The 16,616-nt window shown below is 46.1% G+C and overlaps 1 protein-coding gene across 1 annotated transcript; it reads right to left on the bottom strand.

The window, feature by feature from the left end:
- Positions 1 to 4,306: 4,306 nt before the first annotated feature.
- LOC139381784 (potassium channel subfamily K member 1-like) lies at positions 4,307 to 16,526 on the bottom strand. The gene is made up of 4 exons (XM_071125541.1): positions 15,895 to 16,526; positions 12,858 to 13,253; positions 5,586 to 8,163; positions 4,307 to 5,377 (listed from the first exon to the last, which is right to left on the bottom strand). Exons 1-3 carry the CDS (start codon positions 16,247 to 16,249, stop codon positions 7,892 to 7,894), a joined length of 1,023 nt encoding a protein of 340 aa, XP_070981642.1. The 5' UTR covers positions 16,250 to 16,526; the 3' UTR covers positions 4,307 to 5,377; positions 5,586 to 7,891.
- Positions 16,527 to 16,616: the final 90 nt, after the last annotated feature.

The following is a 16,616-nucleotide window of genomic DNA, read 5'->3' as shown; positions in this document are numbered from 1 at the left end:
ATGAACACATCTTTAATAAGACGAAGGACACTTAAACAAAATTACAAAACAACAAAACGACGTGTAGCTATGTGTAGCGACGTGTAGCTTATCCAGTATGTGGACATACTGGATAAGTGCAGACACAGGCAACTAACACATAGACAATAACCCACAAATTACCCAAAGAATATGGCTGCCTAAATATGGTTCCCAATCAGAGACAACGATAAACAGCTGCCTCTGATTGAGAACCAATCTAGGCAACCATAGACATACAAAACACCTAGATAGTAAACAACCCCGTAAACAACCCCATAAACATACAATCCCCCTAGACAGTACAAAAACACATACATCACCCATGTCACACCCTGACCGAACCAAAGTAATAAAGAAAACAAAGAATACTAAGGTCAGGGCGTGACAGTACCCCCCCAAAGGTGCGGTCTCCAGGCCGCACAACTAAGCCTATATGGGAGGGTCTGGGTGGGCATAACTCCGCCGTGGCGGTTCGGATGAGGGACGCTCCACTCCTGACTCAGCCCACTTACGTGATGTCTCTGGAGCGGAAACCCTCACCGCCGACGCCGGATTAGAGGACGCTACTGGACTGATGTTCGAGTCTGGAGTGAGTGGCGCCTCTGGACTGGAGGGAGACTCTGGCGGATCCGGACTGGAGGGAGACTCTGGCGGATCCGGACTGGAGGGAGACTCTGGCGCCTCTGGACTGGAGGGAGACTCTGGCGCCTCTGGACTGGAGGGAGACTCTGGCGCCTCTGGACTGGAGGGAGACTCTGGCGCCTCTGGACTGGAGGGAGACTCTGGCGCCTCTGGACTGGAGGGAGACTCTGGCGCCTCTGGACTGGAGGAAAACTCTGGCGGATCCGGACTGCGACCCGTCGTGGTAGGTTCCGGACTGCGGCCCGTCGTAGGAGGTTCCGGACTGCGGCCCGTCGTAGGAGGTTCCGGACTGCGGCCCGTCGTAGGAGGTTCCGGTCTGTAGACTGTCGCCAGACGCTCTGGACTGGGTACTGTCGCCGGACGCTCTGGACTGGGTACTGTCGCTGGACGCTCTGGACTGGGTACTGTCGCCGGACGCTCTGGACTGGGTACTGTCGCCGGACGCTCTGGACTGGGTACTGTCGCCAGACGCTCTGGACTGGGTACTGTCGCCAGACGCTCTGGACTGGGTACTGTCGCCAGACGCTCTGGACTGGGTACTGTCGCCGGACGCTCTGGACTGGGTACTGTCGCCGGACGCTCTGAACTGGGTACTGTCGCCGGACGCTCTGGACTGGGTACTGTCGCCGGACGCTCTGGACTGGGTACTGTCGCCGGACGCTCTGGACTGGGTACTGTCGCCTGGACGCTCTGGACTGGGTACTGTCGCCTGGACGCTCTGGACTGGGTACTGTTGCCGGACGCTCTGGACTGGGTACTGTTGCCGGACGCTCTGGACTGGGTACTGTCGCCAGACGCTCTGGACTGGGTACTGGACTGGGTACTGTCGCTGGACGCTCTGGACTGGGTACTGTCGCCGGTCGCTCTGGACTGGGTACTGTGGCCGGACGCTCTGGACTGGGTACTGTCGCCGGACGCTCTGGACTGGGTACTGTCACCGGACGCTCTGGACTGGGTACTGGACTGGGTACTGTCGCTGGACGCTCTGGACTGGGTACTGTCGCCGGTCGCTCTGGACTGGGTACTGTGTCCGGACGCTCTGGACTGGGTACTGTGGCCGGACGCTCTGGACTGGGTACTGTTGCCGGATGCTCTGGACTGGGTACTGTGGCCGGACGCTCTGGACTGGGTACTGTTGCCGGATGCTCTGGACTGGGTACTGTAGCCGGACACTCTGGACTGGGTACTGTGGCCGGACACTCTGGACTGGGTACTGTCACCGGACACTCTGGACTGGGTACTGTGGCCGGACGCTCTGGACTGGCAAGGCGCACTGTAGGCCTGGTGCCGGCACTGGTGGTACCGGGCTGGGGACACGCACCTCAGGGCGAGTGCGGGGAGCAGGCACAGGACGTACTGGGCTGTGGAGGCGTACTGGAGGTCTGGAGTGTAGAGCTGACACAACCCGTCCTGGCTGGATGGTTATACTTGCCGCGCTGGCACAGGACGCACAGGGCTGTGCAGACTCACAGTACGCAGAGCCGGCGCAGGATATCCTGGTCCATGGAGGTATACTGGAGACCAGGAGCGCTGAGCCGGCACCCTCCTTCCTGGCTGGATGCCCATTCAGAAATGCACACTGGAGACACTGTGCATTCCACTGCATAACACGGTGCCTGACCAGTAACACGCTCCCCACGGTAAGCACGAGGAGTTGGCTCAGGTCTCCTACCTGACTTAGCCAATCTCTTCGTTTGCCCCCCCCCAAATGTTTTTATTGGGGCTGCCTCTCAGGCTTCCGTGCTAGCCGTGTACCCTTACTAGCAGGGTAGCCTAGTTGTTGGACTAGTAACCGGAAGGTTGCAAGTTCAAATCCCTGAGCTGACAAGGTACAAATCTGTCGTTCTGCCCCTGAACAGGCAGTTAACCCACTGTTCCTAAGCGGTCATTGAAAATAAGAATTTGTTCTTAACTGACTTGCCTTGTTAAATAAAGGTAAATTTTAAAAATGTAAAAATATATCGTTGCCATTCCTCCATTCTCCTGTATCCCTCCTCGCACTGTTCCATAGAATCCAAAGCGGGCTCTGGTACTCTCCCTGGATCGATCGACCACCTCTCTATCTCCTCCCAGGTTGTCACCCACTCATCCTTCCCCTGGGTCCATTCTTCCCCAAAGCGCTGTTCCTCCCTTTCACGCTGGTTGGTCCTTGTTTGGTGAGTTATTCTGTCACGTTCGTTGTATGGAGGAGACCAAGGCGCAGCGTGAGATGAACACATCTTTAATAAGACGAAGGACACTTAAACAAAATTACAAAACAACAAAACGACGTGTAGCTATGTGTAGCGACGTGTAGCTTATCCAGTATGTGGACATACTGGATAAGTGCAGACACAGGCAACTAACACATAGACAATAACCCACAAATTACCCAAAGAATATGGCTGCCTAAATATGGTTCCCAATCAGAGACAACGATAAACAGCTGCCTCTGATTGAGAACCAATCTAGGCAACCATAGACATACAAAACACCTAGATAGTACACAACCCCATGAACATACAAAACCCCTAGACAGTACAAAAACACATACATCACCCATGTCACACCCTGACCTAACCAAAATATATAAAGAAAACAAAGAATACTAAGGTCAGGGCGTGACAATGTCCACAATAATAATACCAGGATGTCCACAATAATAATACCAGGATGTCCACAATAATAATACCAGGATGTCCACAATAATAATACCAGTATGTCCACAATAATAATACCAGGATGTCCACAATAATAATACCAGTATGTCCACAATAATAATACCAGTATGTCCACAATAATAATACCAGGATGTCCACAATAATAATACCAGGATGTCCACAATAATAATACCAGTATGTCTACAATAATAATACCAGTATGTCCACAATAATAATACCAGTATGTCCACAATAATAATACCAGGATGTCCACAATAATAATACCAGTATGTCCACAATAATAATACCAGTATGTCCACAATAATAATACCAGGATGTCCACAATAATAATACCAGGATGTCCACAATAATAATACCAGTATGTCCACAATAATAATACCAGTATGTCCACAATAATAATACCAGTATGTCCACAATAATAATACCAGGATGTCCACAATAATAATACCAGGATGTCCACAATAATAATACCAGGATGTCCGCAATAATAATACCAGGATGTCCACAATAATAATACCAGTATCTCCACAATAATAATACCAGGATGTCCACAATAATAATACCAGGATGTCCACAATAATAATACCAGTATGTCCACAATAATAATACCAGGATGTCCACAATAATAATACCAGTATGTCCACAATAATAATACCAGTATGTCCACAATAATAATACCAGGATGTCCACAAGTCAGCTTGTACTCACATGTATGCTTCAAACAAATACGTTTCAAATACAGGATGACATCATGACAAATACGTACAAGCAAATAAATGAATATTCCCTTCTGTACATCTTAACTTAAATCTTAATTTAGTTGATTTTTGTAGATCTTAATTTGGGCAATATATGTCAGTTAATTCATTATAATGTAGCTATTACAAATCAGTTAAAGATTTGTCCAGGGAAATGTTTCTACTGCATTGTACTGTAAAGCAGTCCTGTCTGCCTGCTGTCAATCAATGTTTTCTATAGTCAAGTTCCTCTGAGTCTCTCACGGAGTACCTTTATTAGAATCATCATCTGCATAAATTACAAACACACATTTGTAAACACTCCTCTTAACATCCCCCAGAACTACTAAGCTCTTTCTAAAATAGTTCAAAGCTAGTTTATAATCATGTTTTTAAATAGTGATTTGCAGTATCAAATAATCTGACTTTTCTTGTCTGTCACAGAGCAGTCCTGAAGCATTACAGATGTAGGCTCTTAATTTGATCACTCTTTGTTGCAGATGAGCTTTGTGATTTACATACATTCACTAAAAACCCACACTAACACAGTTATATTTACACTATTGCACTTTTCATGTAGCCTACTTTTGGCCAGCCTAACCACTAATCAAGCAACATTATGGACTAAATGTTAAAATCCTGTTCCTGCAGGATTATTTTGCTGTGACAATACTGGTCAAATTAAGATCCTATATCTGTACACACACTGCAAGTCTTCTAACAACAACATCACTTCTTCTAAATTCAGTTCTTCTTTGTCCTCTCACTTAAATCTGAAGTTCAGGACATAACTTTTGTACTTTCCAGAACCAGAATCATTTTTGGTCCAAAATGTTCAACCCGGTCATTTCCCATTTCTGAGTGGTTCACACAAGGTGTTCAGAAACCTGCTGTGGTCATATGATTGATGATAATACACTGCTAAAAATAAAGGTGCTTTATGAGATGAGTCACTGAACCTTTCATGGTTCTATACAGCATCATTTCTTCTGGCAGTGAACCATGATTCAGACCTGCTTTGTTCCCTTTTTAACCGTCCCTTTAACATACAATAAGCCACACAGTAAGTCCATTTCTTTCAGACTAAATAACGTGAGAAATACAGACAGTACATCACTAGTCAAGAAACATTTACAACTACCTCAACATAACATCACAACTTGTACTTCAATCAAATCAAACTTCATCAAATAAACATCTTACTGTAATTCATGTTCAGGGCATTTCACAATGATGAAATGTGCTACGGTTGTATACCTGATCCAGTTAACCTGAATACATGCGCTTCAGTTCACTCCTGTAAAATATACTTTAGAACTTTATTTTTTTTTTTTTATTTTACCTTTATTTAACCAGGCAAGTCAGTTAAGAACAAATTCTTATTTTCAATGACGGCCTGGGAACAGTGGGTTAACTGCCTGTTCAGGGGCAGAACGACAGATTTGTACCTTGTCAGCTCGGGGGTTTGAACTCGCAACCTTCCGGTTACTAGTCCAACGCTCTAACCACTAGGCTACCCTGCCGCCCCTACATCCAGTACTATGTGTACAGACTCTAACAGTATAACGTGATATTAGCTTCCATTTTCCCAGGTGGGTGTCTATGAAGCCCATATCTATGTGTTTATAGCTGTGCTCATAACGCATTATGACTGCATCATAACTCACTATAAGCGTGTTCATAAACACATGATAGATATGGATATAGTCTATATAAGAACGGTAGATAGATAGCAAGGCTGTTCTGAACAAGGATCCTGACAATGAACGAAGCTCCAATAGTAAGGCAGACATTTCCCTTATCGTTAATTTAACCAGCGTACACATCAACTAGACATATGAAGGCATTGTGTGTCATTAAGAGGGATAGTTAAGTTCCCGTGGACGATAAAGGGCTAAAATACTATCATATTCAATATTACTAACAGTGGTTTGAAGTCAAGCTTTTGTTTTTAAAATGTATCCTTTTGCTGAAGCTTAAGTTCAGAAGTTCTCTGAAATACCCTTCTACTCTCCTATGAGACCCCGGTATCACCGTTCCCTCACCGTTCATAGGTTGCATCCCGATTCTCTACCCTTCTTATTGAAAAGCATTGAATTGGTGTAAGCATCGATTGGGGAGAGTTTCGCCGAGAGATTTTCAGCTAATGTTACAGAGAGTTTCACCTGGAGAGAATTGATGGTAGGCAGTGATCAAGAGGCGAAAGAAACGCACACGTGGTTAGGCGAGGTGCTGGCTAGCGGAGTAGAACAAGTGTTTAGGCGAGGTGCTGGCTAGCGGAGTAGAACACGTGTTTAGGCGAGGTGCTGGCTAGCGGAGTAGAACACGTGTTTAGGCGAGGTGCTGGCTAGCGGAGTAGAACACGTGTTTAGGCGAGGTGCTGGCTAGCGGAGTAGAACACGTGTTTAGGCGAGCGGAGTAGAACACGTGTTTAGGCGAGGTGCTGGCTAGCGGAGTAGAACACGTGTTTAGGCGAGGTGCTGGCTAGCGGAGTAGAACACGTGTTTAGGCGAGGTGCTGGCTAGCGGAGTAGAACACGTGTTTAGGCGAGGTGCTGGCTAGCGGAGTAGAACACGTGTTTAGGCGAGGTGCTGGCTAGCGGAGTAGAACACCTGTTTAGGCGAGGTGCTGGCTAGCGGAGTAGAACACGTGTTTAGGCAAGGTGCTGGCTAGCGGAGTAGAACACGTGTTTAGGCGAAGTGCTGGCTAGCGGAGTAGAACACGTGTTTAGGCGAGGTGCTGGTTAGCGGAGTAGAACACCTGTTTAGGCGAGGTGCTGGCTAGCGGAGTAGAACACCTGTTTAGGCGAGGTGCTGACTAGCAGAGTAGAACACGTGTTTAGGCGAGGTGCTGGCTAGCGGAGTAGAACACTTGTTTAGGCGAGGTGCTGGCTAGCGGAGTAGAACACGTGTTTAGGCAAGGTGCTGGCTAGCGGAGTAGAACACGTGTTTAGGCGAAGTGCTGGCTAGCGGAGTAGAACACGTGTTTAGGCGAGGTGCTGGTTAGCAGAGTAGAACACCTGTTTAGGCGAGGTGCTGGCTAGCGGAGTAGAACACCTGTTTAGACGAGGTGCTGGCTAACGGAGTAGAACACGTGTTTAGGCGAGGTGCTGGCTAGCGGAGTAGAACACGTGTTTAGGCGAGGTGCTGGCTAGCGGAGTAGAATACGTGTTTAGGCGAGGTGCTGACTAGCAGAGTAGAACACGTGTTTAGGCGAGGTGCTGGCTAGCGGAGTAGAACACGTGTTTAGGCGAGGTGCTGGCTAGCGGAGTAGAACACGTGTTTAGGCGAGGTGCTGGCTAGCGGAGTAGAACACGTGTTTAGGCGAGGTGCTGGCTAGCGGAGTAGAACACGTGTTTAGGCGAGGTGCTGGCTAGCGGAGTAGAACACTTGTTTAGGCGAGGTGCTGGCTAGCGGAGTAGAACACCTGTTTAGGCGAGGTGCTGGCTAGCGGAGTAGAACACGTGTTTAGGCGAGGTGCTGGCTAGCGGAGTAGAACACGTGTTTAGGCGAGGTGCTGGCTAGCGGAGTAGAACACGTGTTTAGGCGAGGTGCTGGCTAGCGGAGTAGAACACTTGAAAAAGAAAAGGAGAGCTGCACACCCAAGGGCTCAGATGCAAACATTTAATATCCTAATAACCAACGTTTCGACAGACAAGCTGTCTTCATCAGGGTATAGTGACAAATGCAGTGATCAAGTGCACACTTCAGAAGAAGGATAGAGAATTGGATTGCAACCTTAGTTTCACCATCCCTCCCCCCTCACTACACTTCTACTCTCCTTGGCCTTCCCTAGTTTCACCCCAACATTTTAACTATCCCCACCCCCTTTCTAGCCGATCATGGGGTCGTCCCCACCGGGCGAGGCCAGCTCGGGGACACTAACGAAGGGCAGGTTCTTGGTGTTGTCCTCCCTGAGCGAGGTGGAGTTGTTCTGGTGGGACACGGCGGTGAAGGCCAGATGGTCGTGCTCCAGTATAGCCAGGCGGTCCTGTGGTTTCTCCTTCTTCAGATAGAACATCTTCCTCAGGGTCTTCAGCTGCTGCAGCTCACAGAACGTCTCCAGGACCACAAGCATCACGACCAAGCCCAGGAGGAGGTAGACTGGAGAGAGAGAGAGAGAGAGAGAGAGAGAGAGACAGAGACAGAGAGAGACAGAGAGAGAGAGATTATCCATTAATATTGTCATTTGATCACTCTCTCTCCATGGTTCTTATCCTCACATGCATAGTATGATATAAATACTAAATAGGCTATCTGCAGTGCTCCTCTTCTCCAACTCATCACTGGCTCATTGAAACCCTCAGCTGACTCAGTTCATAGCATGTTAATCACAACCTCACAACATTGTTTGTTTTTCTATCTAACCACTAGGGGGAGGGAAAGGGCACTGATGAGCCCAGCAAGCAGTGTGTAATCAGTAGAAAGGTTTTGGTGTTGGTTTTCCCAATAATAGATGAGCTCATTATTATCATGATCATTACTATGGTCATAATCAACTAAAGTCTCTGAATAGCAGTAGCAGTCTACATTAATTTAGACTTTCTGTGTATTGATGAAGGAAGAGGGGATGTTCAGGAAAGATATGGGAAGATTTTCCTGTCTCAGATTCAGCCAAACTTCACAAACATGCCAGAAGTGCTGAGGGCAATCCAAATCAAATATACAGGACCCCCTACTAAGTTCAAAATCAGCCTTTTTCTCTCTTCTTAGCCAGGAGCTGTTTTCTCTTTCACAGCAAAAGGCTTCTGGTTTTTGGCTTCTAAAGAGCAAGATGAGCCTGTCCAATAGCACCTAGAGCCTCAAGACAAACTTGTCCAATAGCATCTAGAGCCTCAAGACAAACTTGTCCAATAGCATCTAGAGCCTCAAGACAAACCTGTCCAATAGCATCTAGAGCCTCAAGACAAACTTGTCCAATAGCATCTAGAGCCTCAAGACAAACCTGTCCAATAGCATCTAGAGCCTCAAGACAAACTTGTCCAATAGCATCTAGAGCCTCATGACAAACTTGTCCAATAGCATCTAGAGCCTCAAGACAAACCTGTCCAATAGCATCTAGAGCCTCAAGACAAACCTGTCCAATAGCATCTAGAGCCTCAAGACAAACCTGTCCAATAGCATCTAGAGCCTCAAGACAAACCTCTCCATTGGGATTCTCTGTCTCTTACCCTATTACAGGGGCCTAATCACTGGCTTACTGGTGCGCTTCCATGCCGTCCATAGCAGGGGTGCGTCACTTGAGTGGGTTGAGTCACTGACGTGGTCTTCCTGTCTGGGTTGGCGCCCCCCCTTGGGTTGTGCAGTGGCGGAGATCTTTGTGGGCTATACACGGCCTTGTCTAAGGATGGTAAATTGGTGGTTGAAGATATCCCTCTAGTGGTGTGGGGGCTGTGCTTTGGCAAAGTGGGTGGGGTTACAGTGCCTTGCGAAAGTATTCGGCCCCCTTGAACTTTGCGACCTTTTGCCACATTTCAGGCTTCAAACATAAAGATATAAAACTGTATTTTTTTGTGAAGAATCAACAACAATCATGAAGTGGAACGACATTTATTGGATATTTCAAACTTTTTTAACAAATCAAAAACTGAAAAATTGGGCGTGCAAAATTATTCAGCCCCTTTACTTTCAGTGCAGCAAACTCTCTCCAGAAGTTCAGTGAGGATCTCTGAATGATCCAATGTTGACCTAAATGACTAATGATGATAAATACAATCCACCTGTGTGTAATCAAGTCTCCGTATAAATGCACCTGCACTGTGATAGTCTCAGAGGTCCGGTAAAAGCGCAGAGAGCATCATGAAGAACAAGGAACACACCAGGCAGGTCCGAGATACTGTTGTGAAGAAGTTTAAAGCCGGATTTGGATACAAAAAGATTTCCCAAGCTTTAAACATCCCAAGGAGCACTGTGCAAGCGATAATATTGAAATGAAAGGAGTATCAGACCACTGCAAATCTACCAAGACCTGGCCGTCCCTCTAAACTTTCAGCTCATACAAGGAGAAGACTGATCAGAGATGCAGCCAAGAGGCCCATGATCACTCTGGATGAACTGCAGAGATCTACAGCTGAGGTGGGAGACTCTGTCCATAGGACAGCAATCAGTCGTATATTGCACAAATCTGGCCTTTATGGAAGAGTGGCAAGAAGAAAGCCATTTCTTAAAGATATCCATAAAAAGTGTCGTTTAAAGTTTGCCACAAGCCACCTGGGAGACACACCGAACATGTGGAAGAAGGTGCTCTGGTCAGATGAAACCAAAATTGAACTTTTTGGCAACAATGCAAAACGTTATGTTTGGCGTAAAAGCAGCACAGCTCATCACCCTGAACACACCATCACCACTGTCAAACATGGTGGTGGCAGCATCATGGTTTGGGCCTGCTTTTCTTCAGCAGGGACAGGGAAGATGGTTAAAATTGATGGGAAGATGGATGGAGCCAAATACAGGACCATTCTGGAAGAAAACCTGATGGAGTCTGCAAAAGACCTGAGACTGGGACGGAGATTTGTCTTCCAACAAGACAATGATCCAAAACATAAAGCAAAATCTACAATGGAATGGTTCAAAAATAAACATATCCAGGTGTTAGAATGGCCAAGTCAAAGTCCAGACCTGAATCCAATCGAGAATCTGTGGAAAGAACTGAAATCTGCTGTTCACAAATGCTCTCCATCCAACCTCACTGAGCTTGATCTGTTTTGCAAGGGGGAATGGGAAAAAATGTCAGTCTCTCGATGTGCAAAACTGATAGAGACATACCCCAAGCGACTTACAGCTGTAATCGCAGCAAAAGGTGGCGCTACAAAGTATTAACTTAAGGGGGCTGAATAATTTTGCACGCCCAATTTTTCAGTTTTTGATTTGTTAAAAAAGTTTGAAATATCCAATAAATGTCGTTCCACTTCATGATTGTGTCCCACTTGTTGTTGATTCTTCACAAAAAAATACAGTTTTATATCTTTATGTTTGAAGCCTGAAATGTGGCAAAAGGTCGCAAAGTTCAAGGGGGCCGAATACTTTCGCAAGGCACTGTATATCCTGCCTGTTTGGCCCTGTCCGGGGGTATTGTCGGGACGGGGCCACAGTGTCTCCTGACCCCTCCTGTCTCAGCCTCCAGTATTTATGCTGCAGTAGTTTATGTGTCGGGGGGCTAGGGTCAGTCTGTTATATCTGGAGTATTTCTTGTCTTATCCGGTGTCCTGTGTGAATTTAAGTATGCTCTCTCTAATTCTCTCTTTCTCTGAGGACCTGAGCCCTAGGACCATGCCTTAGGACCACCTGGCATGATGACTCCTTGCTGTCTCCAGTCCACCTGGCCATGCGGCTGCTCCAGGTTCAACTGTTCTGCCTGCGGCTATGGAACCCTGACCTGTTCACCAGACGTGCTACCTGTCCCAGACCTGCTGTTTTCAACTCTCTAGAGACAGCAGGAGCAATAGAGATACTCTCAATGATCGGCTATGAAAAGCCAACTGACATTTACTCCTGATGTGCTGACCTGTTGCACCCTCTACAACCACTGTGATTATTATTATTTGACCATGCTGGTCATTTATGAACATTTGAACATCTTGGCCATGTTCTGTTATAATCTCCACCCGGCACAGCCAGAAGAGGACTGGCCACCCCTCATAGACTGGTTCCTCTCTACGTTTCTTCCTAGGTTTTGGCCTTTCTAGGGAGTTTTTCCTAGCCACCGTGCTTCTACACCTGCATTGCTTGCTGTTTGAGGTTTTAGGCTGGGTTTCTGTACAGCACTTTGAGATATCAGCTGATGTAAGAAGGGCTATATAAATACATTTCATTTGATTTGAAACCTGTCCAATAGCATCCAGAGCCTCAAGACAAACCTGTCCAATAGCATTTAGAGCCTCAATACGAACCTGTCCAATAGCATCTAGAGCCTCAAGACAAACCTGTCCAATAGCATCTAGAGCCCCAAGACAAACCTGTCCAATAGCATCTAGAGCCTCAAGACGAACCTGTCCAATAGCATCCAGAGCCTCACGACAAACCTGTCCAATAGCATCTAGAGCCTCACAACGAACCTGTCCAATAGCATCCAGAGCCTCAAGACGAACCTGTCCAATGCAGAGCCTCAAGGTGTTGGATGATGCGGTATCTCTATTTATATGGTTATTTAAGTTCACTTTAATTTGGACAACCCAGTTCTGGGTCATTCATCACCCCAGTTCTGGATCATTCATCACCCCAGTTCTAGATCATTCATCACCCCAGTTCTAGATCATTCATCACCCCAGTTCTGGATCATTCATCACCCCAGTTCTAGATCATTCATCACCCCAGTTCTGGATCATTCATCACCCCAGTTCTAGATCATTCATCACCCCAGTTCTAGATCATTCATCACCCCAGTTCTAGATCATTTATCACCCCAGTTCTAGATCATTCATCACCCCAGTTCTGGATCATTCATCACCCCAGTTCTGGATCATTCATCACCCCAGTTCTGGATCATTCATCACCCCAGTTCTGGATCATTCATCACCCCAGTTCTGGATCATTCATCACCCCAGTTCTGGATCATTCATCACCCCAGTTCTGGATCATTCATCACCCCAGTTCTAGATCATTCATCACCCCAGTTCTAGATCATTCATCACCCCAGTTCTAGATCATTTATCACCCCAGTTCTAGATCATTCATCTCCCCAGTTCTGGATCATTCATCACCCCAGTTCTGGATCATTTATCAATCTCTCATGGACTCTTGGAAGACCAGCACCTATTGTGTGCTAAAAGAAATTCAAGCAAACAAATGTGAACACTTACCAGTGATGCCCACTTTATAGATCTGTCTGAACCTCTGGTTGAAGGACTCTCCTGGTACGTAATCTCCCAGTCCGATGGTACTGAGAGATATAAAACAGAAGTAGAAACTCTCCAGGAAGTTCCAGTTCTCCTCTAGGGAGGAGAAGATGGCTGCCGGGATGAGGAAGAAACAGGAAGCAGCCAGGATGGCGAGGAGCGTGGCGTGGACCATGGCTACCAAAGGTTTGGACAGGCCCCAGCGGGTGGACACATACATGACGGGCCGGCGTGTGCTGAAGATCATGATGCGTTGGACCACGGCGGTGAGGAAGAGGAGGGTGAAGGGGATGCCGAGCACAGAGTAGACGATACAAAAAGTTTTTCCCCCGTCGGAGAGCGGAGCGGTGTGACCGTATCCTGGAGGAAACACAAAGCGGTGTTTAATTCATATTATGATCCATGTTAAAGTACAGCATTATCTAACAACATCTTAATACAATATTGATATTAGTTAAGACCAACCTTAATACAAAGTGTTACCTACTTCCCAAATATTTGCGTAACTTTTTTTAATCTACACGTTCAAGGTAGTAGTAGTGATGACAGTAGTCTACTGCCCAGCTGAACCACATTACAAGGTAGTAGTAGTGATGACAGTAGTCTACTGCCCAGCTGAACCACATTACAAGGCAGTAGTAGTGATGACAGTAGTCTACTGCCCAGCTGAACCACATTACATGGCAGTAGTAGTGATGACAGTAGTCTACTGCCCAGCTGAACCACATTACAAGGCAGTAGTAGTGATGACAGTAGTCTACTGCCCAGCTGAACCACATTACAAGGCAGTAGTAGTGATGACAGTAGTCTACTGCCCAGCTGAACCACATTCCATGGCAGTAGTAGTGATGACAGTAGTCTACTGCCCAGCTGAACCACATTACAAGGCAGTAGTAGTGATGACAGTAGTCTACTGCCCAGCTGAACCACATTACAAGGCAGTAGTAGTGATGACAGTAGTCTATTGCACAGCTGAACACATTAATAGCAGGTAGCAACAGCAAACCATCATACGTGATTTAGACAAAACAACACGATCTAGAGGGTTGGGAACTCTGTTCTGTAGCTCATGGCACTCACACCAGAAGTTCTGTGGTCTGTTTAAGATGACCAGTTCTGTGGTCTGTTTAAGATGACCAGTTCTGTGGTCTGTTTAAGATGACCAGTTCTGTGGTCTGTTTAAGATGACCAGTTCTGTGGTCTGTTTAAGATGACCAGTTCTGTGGTCTGTTTAAGATGACCAGTTCTGTGGTCTATTTAAGATGACCAGTTCTGTGGTCTGTTTAAGATGACCAGTTCTGTGGTCTGTTTAAGATGACCAGTTCTGTGGTCTGTTTAAGATGACCAGTTCTGTGGTCTGTTTAAGATGACCAGTTCTGAGGTCCGTTTAAGATGACCAGTTCTGTGGTTCTATTTTGATCAGTTCTGTGGTCTGTTTAAGATGACCAGTTCCGTGGTCTGTTTAAGATGACCAGTTCTGGGGTTCTATTTTGATCAGTTCTGTGGTCTGTTTAAGATGACCAGTTCCGTGGTCTATTTAAAGATGACCAGTTCTGTGGTTCTATTTTGATCAGTTCTGTGGTCTGTTTAAGATGACCAGTTCCGTGGTCTGTTTAAGATGACCAGTTCTGTGGTCTGTTTAAGATGACCAGTTCTGTGGTCTGTTTAAGATGACCAGTTCTGTGGTCTGTTTAAGATGACCAGTTCTGTGGTTCTATTTTGATCAGTTCTGTGGTCTATTTAAGACGACCAGTTCTGGGGTTCTAATTTGATCAGTTCTGTGTTCCATGCAATAATGGCTCTATATAATACTGTATACCTTCTTGTATTTGTTCTGGATTTGGGACTATGAAAAGACCCCTGGTGGCATGTCTGGTGGGGTAAGTGTGTGCATCAGAGCTGTGCATAAGTTGACTATGCAAACAATTAGGATTTTTCAACACATTAATGTTTCTTGTAAAAAATAAGAAGTGATGCAGCCCGTCTCTCCTCAACTCTTAGCCAAGAGAGACTGGCATGCATATGATTAATATTAGCCATCTGATTACAATGAAGAGCAAGACGAGCTGCTCTGTTCTGGGCCAGCTGCAGCTTAACTATACTACAGAGTATGTTGTCCATTTAAGTTGTTGTCTCTGGCTCTTATGATATCAGATTCAGAATGAATAATAACAAGGTTTGTGGTAGTTTGAAAGGGTTTCCAATTCACATGACCCGGCAAGAAACCCCCAGCCCTATAGTCATAACACAGATGAAAAGGAAATAATAATCATGTTCTGTCATGGCCTACAAATAGGACCCAGAGTTTTACCTGACCAGGACATGAGATCAGGGGGGAGGGTGTGGCGAAGCAGAATTGTTTTTGGCCTGCGCTACAAGCGCCTATATATGTCCGCTAATACAGGACTAGTAAAGGCCCAGTGCGTTACTTTTGCTAAAAAAAATATCGTACTTTTTAAAATTACTTTTTTCTGTATTATTCTGATGTGTCAGGGGGTGCTGCAACACAGCTATGCTGCAACACAGCTATGCAGACATCTATTTTGGGGGGTAGGCCTATATAGTAGGCCTTTGTTGTGTGCAATGGCTGCATTGGGGGCATATGTGTATTGTCATCACTGAGCTGAGTTCAGGTAACAAAGCCAGGTGTTACTTGGGTGTACAGTGTCTCGAAAGTGTACATTTCAGTGTCACAGGCAACAAAACGCAAACTGCTTTCAGGTCGTGTGCCTAGTTACAAGAAGGTTATGACAATAACGAACTGTATAACCATCATCATAACTATAACTCTATAACTACATAAGCAAGCAACTCCCTTATTTTTCCGAAAATAGGTATATTAAGAGCAACACATTTCTGAACGTCACCTATTCATTTCTGGGAGCGATGTCATTGCGCCAACGTAGAACGAGCTATGACGCGCAGCCTGCATCACCTCCAGCCAGCCCACCCCTAGATGGCTGAAATGCAGTACACTTTAATAGGCCAATGACGGACTCACCTGTGGTAGACAATACAGTACTGGCGAAAAAGAGCGAGGAGGTGAAGTCCCAGTTCCAATTTGACGATGCGTTATTGAGAATGGACACTCCATAGTTACTGGCCTCGAGCGCCTTCTCCAGAAACTCCTCAAGGCGTTCTTCCGACAGACATTCGTGTTCCTGGAGGAACAGTTTTTTGATGGTTCGTAACTCCTGTCTTAGCCGGTCTTCATAAGGCAGTTCCACCGATGAAAAGACAACAGCTCCGAATATAAGATAAAAAATATATCCCAAGACTAGAAGCAAAAAATACCATGTCGATTTGTGACTTTGTATCAACCGCACACACGAATTGCTAGTTAGAGATTGTAGCATTTTCCAAGAGTTTATACTCTTGACATAAACAATGAATAGTTTATAGACGCCAAAATAGTAACAACGTCGGCTAAAATATCATGTAGCTTATTTCTAGTTCAAGCGCGAGGTCCTTATCAACTACGACCAAAAGCAAGCATGTGAGAATCGTTACTCTATACGTTTTGGTTTCTTTTCCGTCTCCTCTCTGCCTGTCCTCTGTATATTCTGTTCACTTTCACCGAGAAGGGTCGTTCTGCTGCTGAGAAGAGGATGATGTGGCGGCGGAGGATGCCGGGACTATGTTACGTCAGTCTGTTCCCCTCTTCTCTGCTCCTAGGTGAAACACATCGAAACAGACACGTGGGCGTAGAGAGCGAGTATATAG

The sequence above is a fragment of the Oncorhynchus clarkii genome, chromosome 23 (assembly GCF_045791955.1).
Source record: "Oncorhynchus clarkii lewisi isolate Uvic-CL-2024 chromosome 23, UVic_Ocla_1.0, whole genome shotgun sequence".
NCBI lineage: Eukaryota > Metazoa > Chordata > Actinopteri > Salmoniformes > Salmonidae > Oncorhynchus > Oncorhynchus clarkii.
The sequence above is the reverse complement of the archived record's forward strand: the minus strand, read 5'-3'. Positions and strand labels throughout refer to the sequence as shown.

Coding starts and splice junctions, on each gene's coding strand:
- LOC139381784 (XM_071125541.1), bottom strand. CDS start 16,249: ATGCTACAATCTCTAACTAGCAATTCGTGTGTGCGGTTGATACAAAGT. Junction 13,254..15,894: donor TACTGTATTGTCTACCACAG/GTGAGTCCGTCA, acceptor TGTTTCCTCCAG/GATACGGTCACACCGCTCCG. Junction 8,164..12,857: donor CTATAAAGTGGGCATCACTG/GTAAGTGTTCAC, acceptor CTCTCTCTCCAG/TCTACCTCCTCCTGGGCTTG.